The 12,261-nt window shown below is 47.4% G+C and overlaps 1 protein-coding gene across 5 annotated transcripts in view; it reads left to right on the forward strand.

The window, feature by feature from the left end:
* herc1 (HECT and RLD domain containing E3 ubiquitin protein ligase family member 1) overlaps positions 1–12,261 on the forward strand; it is a 46,738-nt gene that overhangs the window by 2,117 nt on the left and 32,360 nt on the right. For 4 of the 5 annotated variants that reach the window (XM_084682287.1, XM_084682288.1, XM_084682290.1 and 1 more), the window contains exons 2-22: positions 497–1,482; positions 1,644–1,739; positions 2,200–2,394; positions 2,835–3,146; positions 3,284–3,380; positions 3,560–3,703; positions 4,124–4,251; positions 4,546–4,690; positions 5,718–5,889; positions 6,245–6,379; positions 6,679–6,844; positions 7,175–7,300; positions 7,722–7,946; positions 8,905–9,057; positions 9,403–9,535; positions 9,935–10,126; positions 10,480–10,704; positions 10,929–11,102; positions 11,347–11,461; positions 11,733–11,853; positions 12,089–12,260. In XM_084682287.1, the coding sequence (XP_084538413.1) occupies positions 523–1,482; positions 1,644–1,739; positions 2,200–2,394; positions 2,835–3,146; positions 3,284–3,380; positions 3,560–3,703; positions 4,124–4,251; positions 4,546–4,690; positions 5,718–5,889; positions 6,245–6,379; positions 6,679–6,844; positions 7,175–7,300; positions 7,722–7,946; positions 8,905–9,057; positions 9,403–9,535; positions 9,935–10,126; positions 10,480–10,704; positions 10,929–11,102; positions 11,347–11,461; positions 11,733–11,853; positions 12,089–12,260 (4,186 nt within the window). In that variant the 5' untranslated portion in view covers positions 497–522. Of the gene's footprint in view, positions 1–496; positions 1,483–1,643; positions 1,740–2,199; positions 2,395–2,834; positions 3,147–3,283; positions 3,381–3,559; positions 3,704–4,123; positions 4,252–4,545; positions 4,718–5,717; positions 5,890–6,244; positions 6,380–6,678; positions 6,845–7,174; positions 7,301–7,721; positions 7,947–8,904; positions 9,058–9,402; positions 9,536–9,934; positions 10,127–10,479; positions 10,705–10,928; positions 11,103–11,346; positions 11,462–11,732; positions 11,854–12,088; position 12,261 lie in introns of all 5 variants that reach the window. The other variant, XM_084682289.1, reaches the window with a different exon arrangement.

The following is a 12,261-nucleotide window of genomic DNA, read 5'->3' on the forward strand; positions in this document are numbered from 1 at the left end:
TCATTTAGCTCAGGTTTATTACTATCTGAGTTCATGTTTAACTGTAATGATTGACACCATGTTCCACTGATAGATAGAAAAACTACACACAGTAAAAGTTATTGTTTACTGTGAAATGAATGGTTTAAACTGTGGAGTTTGACCATTTATTATCTTGAACAAGCTCATCAGTTTGTTGTTCTTTTCTGGGCTGTTTTTGTCATTTGAAATGGCTCGTGAATCTCTAAAATGATTGGACAAGTACTGGGGTACATAATTAGCCTGTATTAACATTATTAGCCTAAAATTAATAGGCCTGAAGGCTCTTTGTTTTATTTTGCTACCCTACTCTTTCTGCTATTTCTTTGAATAAGGCCCAACAGTGTTCTTAGTTATGAGAGTACATCAGTAAATTAATAGAGTTTAAGTATTGCTTCAGTATGTTCCTTTGTTGATTTTAGAGATTGGCCTATCTGATGGCCTGAACTTTGGTATTCCACCCCTGGATTTTCCCCAGGACTGATGGCCCCAGAGTGACGTGCCATGGCTTTGATGATCCCTCCAGTGAAGCTCAAATGGCTGGAGCACCTGAACAGCTCATGGATTACGGAGGACAGCGAGTCCATCGCCACACGCGAGGGCGTCTCTGTTCTCTACTCCAAGCTGCTGACCAACAAAGAAGTGGTGCTGCTTCCCCAGCAGGTGCTGTGCCTCAAGGGCCCCCAGCTTCCTGATTTTGAGCGTGAGTCTCTGTCCAGCGATGAGCAGGAGCACTACCTTGATGCGCTGCTCAGCAGCCAGCTGGCCTTGGCCAAGATGGTGTGCTCCGACTCCCCTTTTGCTGCCGCCCTGCGTAAGCGTCTGCTGGTTCTCCAGCGAATTTTCTATGCCCTCTCTAACAAGTACCACGACAAAGGAAAAGTCAAGCAGCAGCAGCACTCGCCCGAGAACACCTCAGGCTCAGCCGACCTCCATTCTGTCAACGAGCGGCCGCGCTCCAGCACTGATGCCCTCATTGAGATGGGTGTGCGCACGGGCCTCAGCCTGCTCTTTGCCCTCCTGCGCCAAAGCTGGATGATGCCGCCCCTACCTGCCCCCAACGGAGGCGGTGGTGGAGTAGGAGGAGGCCTCAATCTCTGTAATGATGTCATCCACACTGCCATTGATGTGGTCAGCTCCCTCCCACCTTTGTCTTTAGCTAACGAAAGCAAGATCCCTCCCATGGGCCTCGACTGCTTGGCCCAGGTCACCACTTTCCTCAAAGGAGTGACCATGCCAAATTCCGGGGCAGACATTTTGGGCAGGAGGCTGGCTTCAGAGCTGTTGCTGGGCCTGGCTGCCCAGAGGGGCTCACTGCGCTACCTGCTGGAGTGGATTGAGATGGCTTTGGCTGCAGCAGCATTGGTCAGCACCATGGAGAAGAGTAAGGTTGTGCAAAACCAGGAGGGGCTTATTGGCTACGACTGCTTCATGAATATCCTGATGCAGATGAGACGCTCTCTGGTAAGTCCTCAGTAAACCATATATCCACCTCGGCCCAAATGCTGTACCTTGCCTAGAGGATATTGGTTATTTTTTGAGCCAAATGGGTTTAGAGTTTCTTTTAGTTTTTTTTTTACAAGCTTATAAAACAATAATCTACAAATATTCTCTGTGTGTCTCAGGGTTCCTCAGCGGATCGCAGTCAGTGGAGAGAACCCACACGCACATCTGATGGCTTGTGCTCACTCTATGAGGCAGCACTCTGTCTGTTTGAAGAAGTAAGACACTCATGCGGTATTTCACTGTTCAGACCCTGTGCATTAGTGAGTGGCATCTCCTATTAATGTACAACAGCCACAATGACGACATTTGCTGTACTCCTCCTTCACATTACAGGAAAGACCTGGAGAGAAAAGTCAAGGAAAGGGGTCCCTGACTTATATTAAAAGAAAATGGCCAAATGTATATTACCAAAAATATAAATAAAACAACAACAAATAACATCAGAATCCCTGATGAAATTGGGTGTATGCTTTAACGGTGGTAGACTTTAACCAATTATTGTGGTTCCTTGTCTTCTGAAACATCATAAAAACAGGACTCAACAGGAAACACAGTCTCTGGTTTCCCTCGCCAACTAGGTTTAGTGTTGTGTTTAGATCGGATGGTATCTATCCTCTTGATAAAGGATGACAGTGCCAACACCTCTGTTTACAGCTTGACCCCTTTTTCCTTCAGGTATGCAGGATGGCATCTGACTACTCCCGCACCTGCGCCAGCCCCGATAGTATCCAGACAGGTGAGGCGCCCATGGTGTCAGAGACCTGTGAGGTGTATGTGTGGGGCAGCAATAGCAGCCACCAACTGGTTGAAGGCACCCAGGAGAAGATTCTGCAGCCCAAACTGGCACCAAGCTTTGCGGATGCTCAGACGGTAAGCAACAGAAAAGGTCTGTACTGTTCCACCAAGACCTGATCAACTTCTGTCTTATGTCTGTGTTGGGGATTTGTCATTTTTGTGTGATTTCTTTCTGTACCTTGGCTGCATGTGCTATTGTGCGGCTGCACCTAGATTTCACAAGGTAGTGCAACATTTACTGTTGGAGGAAAAGGGTTGGCTTTCAGACTCTGGGGTCTAAATTCTCATGGAAAAATGTCTAAATGAATCATGTTTTTATGTGCGCTGTTGAAATACACTGTTGATACACACTGTTGATATATGTGCACCATGTGGGAAATATGAAAGGAAACTATTTCCTTTTTAGCCTTTCAGTTATTCTAGTTTATCGAGGTTAACATGGGGAAGTTAAAGAGTTTTTGTGAAGCCAGCCAAACTCATAGCAACTCATCCCTGTACTTATTGATGGGTGTCAGATCGAGGCTGGCCAGTACTGCACCTTTGTCATCTCATCTGACGGCTCAGTCCGCGCCTGCGGCAAGGGCAGCTACGGCCGCCTGGGCCTGGGTGATTCCAACAACCAATCCACGCTCAAGAAGCTGACCTTTGAACCCCACCGTGCCATCAAGAAGGTGTCGTCTTCAAAGGGCTCGGACGGCCACACGCTGGCCTTTACCACGGAGGGGGAGGTGTTCAGCTGGGGGGACGGCGACTACGGCAAGCTGGGTCATGGGAACAGCTCCACGCAAAAGTACCCCAAACTCATTCAGGGCCCCCTGCAGGGAAAGGTAGGTTGACCCTTGCGCCACACCCCCGCAGCACCATCGAAGGCACAGAACACTTTCTTATAATGGTAATGTGAGTTCACCGCAGATTTGAAAGTGGGTAGTAATGAAAGTGTGTGCGTGTGGTTGCGTTGCTGCAGGTGGTGGTGTGTGTGTCTGCTGGCTACAGACACAGCGCTGCGGTCAGTGAGGATGGAGAGCTCTACACGTGGGGGGAAGGAGATTTTGGGAGATTAGGTAACACTTGCACGGCACCTGGCATGCTGCTGGGACCCCATTTTCAGTCATCACCTATAGTTGGTTACCAGATGTTCTGTAACACCACGAACAATTCAGAAGGCTATATTGATATACACATCGACATGCTGACAGGTTTAATTCCCCGTGTTCACAGTCTATGTTGTGTGTGTGTGCAGGTCACGGTGACAGCAACAGTAGAAACATTCCTACTCTGGTGAAGGACATCAGCAACGTGGGCGAGGTGTCGTGTGGGAGCTCGCACACCATCGCTCTGTCGAAGGACGGGCGCACCGTGTGGTCCTTCGGAGGAGGGGACAACGGTGAGTCAAGTCACAAGTCTTCATTCCAAGACTATTCATGTGTATTAATAGTCAATGCTTATGCAACCCACACTTACATTTAGACATTTAGCAGACGCTCTTATCCAGAGTGACTTACAGTGAGTACAGGGACATTCCCCGAGGCAAGTAGGGTGAAGTGCCTTGCCCAAGGACATGTTATTTTGCACGGACCAGAATCAAACCAGGAACTTTCTGATTAATAGCCCGATTCCTTAACCGCTCAGCCACCTGACCCCAACATGCATGTCAAGATGTGATATCCTCTGGTAGAATTATCATTCTCTAATGGAGAGTGGAACTACCATTCTAAAATACAACCACCTTGAACTTCTAACTCTTAACTAACATCTGAATCTGTGCCAGAACTCAAAATACTGGATGTGCTCCCATCTACTGCAGGGAAACTGGGTCATGGTGATACAAACCGTGTGTACAAGCCCAAAGTGGTGGAGGCCTTGCAGGGCATGTTCATCAGGAAAGTGTGTGCTGGAAGCCAATCGTCCCTGGCTCTGACTTCCACAGGACAGGTATGGCCTAGTTTCTGAAATCAGCATGGAATTTCTCAAGTCGATGTTTTGTGTTTGGGTATGAGAAGGAAGTTTATAGTGATTTATTGTATATAAAGATTGTATATACATACTTTGTAGTTGTGTTTAGAGCACATTGACATGCAATTAGGCTGCAATTAGACTTATACCTTCTGTGCCCTTTTCCGCTCTTAAAAAGAGCCCCATTTGCAAACTTTTTTCTAATCTTCATATGCAAGTATTTTTGGTTTTGAAGCCACTGTTTAGGATTTCTTGCCCTGCTGTGCATTTCAGGTGTACGCGTGGGGCTGTGGTGCCTGTCTGGGCTGTGGCTCCTCTGAAGCCACGGCCCTCAGACCAAAGCTGATTGAGGAGCTGGCTACCACCAGAGTGGTGGACATCTCCATAGGCGACAGCCACTGCTTGGCTCTTTCACACGGTAAAGAGAGCAGGATTCATCTCAAAGGTAGCCATGTCATTCATCAGAAAGGTAGCCATATGATTGATTAAAAGGTAGCCGTGATATTCAACCAAAAAGGTAGCCATAACATTCATCATAACATCCATCATGCCTAGAGGTATCCATAGTATGAATCCACAAGGTAGCAATACTATTCATCATGAACGTGGCTAAAACATTCATCATAAAAGTATCCATGTCATTCATGAGAATGGTAGCCATATAATTTATTTGAATAAGGTAGCTGTAATATTGAACTGAAAAGGTAACCAAAACGTTCATCATGAAGGTAACAACCATCACACAGTTAGCCATATAATGACACACTGCACCAGCAGGAAGAATACAAATGGGGGAGATTCAAATTTAAAGTTGCTAGCTTCAATTAACTCTTCATTTCAACTCTTTCTCTGTACTTTGCTTGTCATAATTGAAACATGACTGTTTACTTGCTCTTCTAAACATATGGTTGCAGTTTAAACTGCATATTTTTGATTTCCTTGGTGCCACTGGCCAAATACAATTATTAATCTCTATAATCTTAATTTACAAACATTCTTGCTGTGTCACACCCTAGTACAAATGTAGTTCTGCTGATACACACAGACGAGTGTTTGTAAAGCAGGTGCTGTCAATGTGAGGACAGTCACGGAGTTGTCACGAGTGACATCATTACATTTACATAACTTGAGGGTAATGTTTAACTTTTTGGCTTTTTGTACTGAACAAATAATGACACAGTGAACTTGGTGACTTTCAGAGTTTCACTACTTTGTGAGCAAAGTATACTCCAAATAATCCTAATATAGACTTGTAGAATCAAAAAATATAAATGTTCTATATAATTTGGAATCTCTACATTTGTATTTTTACAAAGAATTCCATGCAGCATTTTTTTTTTTACACCCATGAATATATCCATGTGGATTCATTCATCCAACTGTCCTGTACATTAAAATGGCATCATCATTCTTTTTCACAATTGAAATGTGTGTTATGTCGCTAGACAATGAAGTGTACGCTTGGGGCAACAACTCCATGGGCCAGTGTGGCCAGGGCAACTCCACAGGGCCCATCACCAAGCCAAAGAAGGTGGTGGGTTTGGATGGGGTGGCCATTCAGCAGATCTCAGCCGGCACCTCCCACAGCCTGGCATGGACAGCACTGCCCAGGGACAGGTCAGTAGCAGCAGACTTTAGACTCCACCACTCATCCTTTTGGCTGAGGGTCGTCCTGGGGAAAGTTTCCTCTCACTCTTATGTCACAACCCCGGGCCTCCGTGTGTTACGTAATGTCAGAGGTTAGGTAATGCCTTTTTTTTTTCTTTTTTTCTGGGGATGCTGTTGAATTCTCAGTGTCCAGTTCATGGCCACAGTACGCCGAATATGATGTAATGGGTTCAATGATTACAACCAAGAATTCCTTCAAGACGAAGGAAATAAATATGCAATGCTAATTAAGATAAGGTCATGTCTCAAATATCAAAGTCAGTGAAATGGTCTTCCTGTTTTCCTGTTTCTGTTCTATGGACAGGCAAGTGGTGGCTTGGCACAGGCCCTACTGCGTGGACCTGGAAGAGAGTACCTTTTCCCACCTGCGCTCATTCCTGGAGCGCTACTGCGATGGCATCAATAGTGAGGTGCCCCCCCTCCCCTTCCCCTCCTCCAGGTGAGCCAGCCTTCAGAGCGTGGGGTTCCCCTACTGCGGCTGTCATTCACACAACTCAGTCCCAAAAGGGACTTGAGGAGAGTTTACTAGCAGTTTGTTGCCTATTGTTATATATGCTGCTATATTTTCATTCATATGTTTTTTTCCTGTCCATAGCTTCAATCTGTAGCTATCTCATACTGCATGATATTTTTTATTTAGTCCAAGTGGAAGGGTTCTTATATCGGTTTGGTCATGAACTAATATGATGTTTTGCACATAATTACAGTTTCAGTAATTCAGGTTTATTCATTTCACAGGGAGCATCACAACTTCCTCAAACTCTGCCTTCGGTTGTTGTCCAATCACCTGGCCTTGGCTCTGGCCGGGGGTGTGGCCACCAGTATCCTGGGGCGACAGGCCCGTCCCCTTCGTAACCTGCTCTTCAGGCTGATGGACTCCTCTGTGCCTGATGAGATTCAAGAGGTCAGTGTCAGCTTAAGATCCAAAACTCGGAAATCCCACACCTTCTCTAAGCTCCAGATGTAAACTTTATCACGCTAAAGCTAGTCTACCTTGGAGAACTGAAACAAGTGCTTCATGGGTATAAATAGATGTGTAATTTGATGTCCACAAATTGAATCCAATCCCCTTCCCTACTTCCTTACTTAAAGCTAACATCCGAGTTTGGCACTTCTAACCTCACAAGTAACTAGTGAATAAGAATCCATTGATCTGCCTGGCTTCCCCCATGTATACATGTGTCCATCTCCCAGCGAGCCAGACCCTTGATTGTGTGCATGTCTGTTTTACCAGGCGGTGATGGAGACCCTGTCTGTGGGGGCCACCATGCTGCTGCCTCCTCTGAGAGAGCGCATGGAGCTGCTCCACTCTCTGCTGCCCCAAGGCCCCGACAGATGGGAGAGCCTTTCCAAAGGACAGGTACAATATGTCGCCTCACAGCCAGAGCTTCACTGTCTGCTTCTTCTATTAGCTAACCTGTTAGTGCTGAATGCTGGAATGACAACGCAGTGTACGTTACATGAGTCCCGATTACAAATAAATGTATGTATATTTTCTTTAGATAACATGTTATGTTTAGATAGTATATAGATATAGATAGATACAAATATAGATACAGTTTGTGTGCGTCAGACAAGGTAGTAACATTTGTATCAAAAGGTCCTAGTCAGTGATGCATAAAACTTCCTCAACCCTAGCTGTTGCCAGACTGTCCCAAGCCATAACAAGGCTGCCTAAACCATACCTGATGCTTTTAGTGAGCCTGTTAGCTGTAGCCTCTGGACCCTGCAGTAGGACTGACAGCACTTTGTGTTTGTGTGACTGGCGGGTGTCTCTCCAGCGAATGCAGCTGGACATCATCTTGACCAGCCTACAGGACCACACACATGTGGCCTCGTTGCTAGGCTACAGCTCGCCCCCCGACGCCCCTGAGGGTCTCTCTTCTGCGGGCCTCAGTTTCGGCCTCCCCACGGACCCTCCCTATGGTTCGCCTGGCAGCCACCCCGACACCCACCTGGCAGAGATCCTCATGAAGACCCTGCTGAGAAACCTGGGCTTCTACACGGTGAGTTTACAGTCCACACGCTTCAGTTTTAGTTGAATAGCGCTGTGACCTGTTCACATACCTTTTGTTACCTATTATTACACCATTTGTGACCCATTCATCTGTCTATTGTTACTCGTTTATACATCCTTTAGTTAACTATACAAACCCCTTTCACACCAATCTAGAAACGCATGCTAGCCATTGGTTTGAATGGGACTACCCATGTCCATTGACCAATGTAAGCAATTCTGCACTGGTCATTTGTCAGATGCACCAGACAGTCACACCTACTCATCAGGAATTCTGATCATGAAGCTAGTGAACGCTACGTTGTACGGCAAATTCCTTGTAATGACCTTGTCGTGTGCTATTTCCCCCCACAGTTGTTACCAGTATTATTAATGTTACACAGTGACGTCTAAATACACACACTAGGCGTACTCGCAGGCAGGATCGATGTCCTCTGTTCCATCGTATCGTTCCCTACTCTTTCTTTAATTCAGTAATAGATACTAACTGCAGGTCCTTTAAGTGGACCATAGGACCTATGGGCCTCTCCAAGACACCACCCTGTCAGGAGGAACTCTGCATGTGTCCCAGCCTCAGTTCTCAGCCTCCCCCCTGAGTCTGGAGCCACCACAGACAGCAGCAGCACAGAGGAGCATGAGGCATCCACAATCACCTGCTGGGATATTAACTGTCCCTCTACTCCTGGCCCAGTACCTCACACAGACTGGCGTCACAGTTCAACGTTATGTTAATGAACGAGGCTCATCCAGTGTAAATATATCATGGTGATAATGGGCTTCATGGCTGTGTGATATGTGGGGTAAATTGATGAGGAAATGCTTCATGGTCTGTAATTCCTCCCTTCTGTATTCTTGTGTGTCTGTCTGCGTCACTTTGTGTGTGTGTGTGTGTGTCTGCATGTGTGTTTGTGTCTGATTTGATCGGGATGTGTTTTTGCCCCTTCCAGGATCAGGCGTTTGGTGAGCTGGAGAAGAATAGTGACAAGCTGCTGCAGGGGACGTCCTCGTCAGACAGCAGCCAGCCCGCCCACCTCCACGAGCTGCTCTGCTCCCTGCAGAAGCAGCTGCTGGCCTACTGCCACATCAACTGTGTCACGGAGGTACTGGAAAAAGACACTCGCATACTGATCTAAGCGCACATGGATTGGATGTTTGTATCATTATATTAAATGTGTTGAATGAGATTGTATTAAGATGCGTGAAATGTATTATTTATGAAAATATATTCTGATATTACTTAAATATATGTTGTTTTTGTGTTGTACATTACTTGACGGCATACATCTGTTATTTTATTTGCCGTCATATTAACACAGTGATAACACAGACTTTTGATGCACACATTACTTGCATGAAACTGTGTTGTTGCTCTTCACGCGGTGTTGAACGGGAGCTTTTCATGTGATCTTTTCTTCTTCTGTGATCTGACGTTGCCCCCCCCTCAGAACTCCAGCAGCGTGGCTCTACTCCACAAGCACCTGCAGCTGTTGCTGCCCCACGCCACCGACATCTTCTCTCGCTCCGCCGCCCTGCTGAAGGAGAGCTCCTGGAACGGCAGCGTCAGGGAGAAGCTCCGAGGTGGGTCAGGGCTACCTCGCCACCCTGCTAACACTGAATGTTCCCCTTATGGGGGCTACTCATTTGTCTGCGTCCTTTTGCCGTCCTCTCTTGCACTCTGTGTTTCTGTATTCCTCTTCTCCCCCCCTTCAGTCTGTCTGGTGCCACTTGTATTCCAACCCCAACCCTGGCTATCAGTCACGGGAGAATTCAATCATTGGATTTAAGAGCAAGCCCATATATCATGACACACCTGTGTCGTCAATCCGCCCTCCGATAACGATCCATTCACATCACCCATCACATCTACATCACTCAAACGAGGCTACGAACACTACTGCCGTCGTTCAATTACCTTCCTCTGTTTCTCTCCCTCTCCTTTCCCATCCTTCCCCTCCCCCCCCCCTCCCGCCCCCCCAGATGTGATCTACGTGTCGGCGGCGGGCAGCATGCTATGTCAGATCATCAACTCCTTGCTGTTGCTGCCGGTGTCCGTGGCCCGGCCCCTGCTGGGCTACCTGCTGGACCTGCTGCCCCCTCTTGACCGTCTCAACAGGCTGCTGCCCGCAGCCACCCCCCTGGAGGACCAGGAGCTGCAGTGGCCCCTGCACGGTAAGGAACCAGGGGACAAAACGCAATGTGATCCAGTGCATCAGAGCTACATGCTAAACTAAGGAGCTACGCTTTCAGTTTGCTCTTTTCTCCTTATCCCTATATCTTTTCGTAATAAGATTATAAATATGTAACAGTTGCAACTGAATATACAGTACCTAAATATATCTATGGTGGAGAAAAAAATTTAAATAACATTTTGATGTCAGAAATGGCTTATATTTTTTTACCCAAGTGATCCAGTCCAGCAATCTTTATTGTAAGCATATAGCTTTTCCTAGTCCATTCTCTCACTCTCTGTGCTTGAATACATAAACACTAAGCCCCACACAACCCTTCTGCCTGCGCCTTAGGCACCCCAGACTTTGTGGACCCCGCGGCAGGCGTGCCCCTGGCTCAGCCTGCCCAGTCCTGGGTGTGGCTGGTGGATCTGGAGCGCACTGCCGCCCTGCTGGTGGGCCGCTGCCTGGGGGGCATGCTGCAGGGAGCCCCCACCTCATTGGAGGAGCAGGACACCGCCTACTGGCTCAAGACCCCCCTCTTCAGCAACGGCCTGGAGATGGACATCCCACAGCTAGGTATGGAGATCCTGGGTTAGGGATAGAGCTTCCACAGTGCGGCAGAATGGCCTACGTTCATTTAGACCTGCAGGTGCTCGCAATGCAACACGTTCCACTCTACAATGTACATACCCTGTTACCACTGTCAGGAAAGATTCCATAGCATGCAGGTATATACATGTCAATGTTGTTCTCTGCGTGCATGATTTGTTGATATTAGTTTCTTTGTTTATGCCACTAAGACAACTGCATCAGCTCGCTGCTAGATGTGGCCCTCTCTGGTAACGAGGAGCAGAAACCTTTCGATTGCACTTTGAGACCCGACATGAGCGTCCTTGTTGACCTGGCTCTGGGCTCCACCAAAGAACCCACCAACAGCCTCTGGATCAACATGCAGGACTACGCTGTCAGCAAAGGTCTGTGGGAGTCACACAGCTTCATGTGAGGTTGAGGATGTACGGCAGTAGAGCATTGACGGAAAAGTGATGCTGCTGGACAGCAACATGGATTCAGCAGCTTAAAACAAAAATGACTGACAGGACTCCAACTAATATATGACTCTAATAGTAATATCTCTGCACTATCCTGTCCTGTCTTATTGGTCTAAGCTACTGAAAAATGTATCCTCATGGTTTTCCTGGTCTATGTTTGTGTGTCTAGATTGGGACAATGCTTCTCTCAGCAACGAGTCCCTGTTGGACACAGTGTCCAGGTTTGTGCTGGCCGCTCTGCTCAAGCACACTGGACTGCTGGGACAAGCGTGTGGAGAGGGAAGGTACAGGACTGCTACCGCACACTCTCAAACAACCCTTCATGCACTCACTCATACACACCTACACTTTGGCTCTTCTACACTTACACACTTATACATTCATAAAAGTACACATTCATGCACTCACTCACACATCAGTTTTATAGTACAGACCTTTTGCGAATTCACATTGTGGATCCCTGGTTGTTGGGTTGACAGAGTTCTAAAACTATCCAGGCTTTAAGAGCTGGAGAAGAGAGCTTGAGGGTGAGGATGTGTGTGTTCTCTCCACCAGGTACCAGCCCTGCAAGACCCTGGCAGAGGTCTACAGGAGTGTGTACAAGGTGCGGAATCGCCTGCTGGCCTGCAAGAACATGGAGCTGATCCAGACCCGCTCCTCCTCGCGGGAGAGACGGGTGAGTCAGCAACTACAGCCTGCTCCACTAAGCATAGCTACTTGTGTCGTATGAATAATTCCACCACATTTAGGCTTAGCATATAAGGGGAAAAAATTACAATGGAAAAAGTGTTGTACCCAACCGGTCAGCAGGTTTTTACCCTGTTTTTGAAATGCAGTGCATGTGAGTTGTCCGGGAGACACAGGAGAGGATGGACTGTCATTCCTGTTTGGTTCTCACTGTCCATCTATAGATATCTGACAATCAAGACTCCCTGGAGATGGACCCCCAGGAGCACTCGTTCACACGGACCATCGACGAGGAGGCCGAGTTGGAGGAGCGGGCAGACCGGGAGAGGGAGGAGGGGCATCAGGAGCAGGACGAGGAGGAGGACGAGAGGGAGCACGAGGTCATGACGGCTGGAAG

The sequence above is a fragment of the Hypomesus nipponensis genome, chromosome 19, assembly GCF_054491055.1.
Source record: "Hypomesus nipponensis isolate SF chromosome 19, ASM5449105v1, whole genome shotgun sequence".
NCBI lineage: Eukaryota > Metazoa > Chordata > Actinopteri > Osmeriformes > Osmeridae > Hypomesus > Hypomesus nipponensis.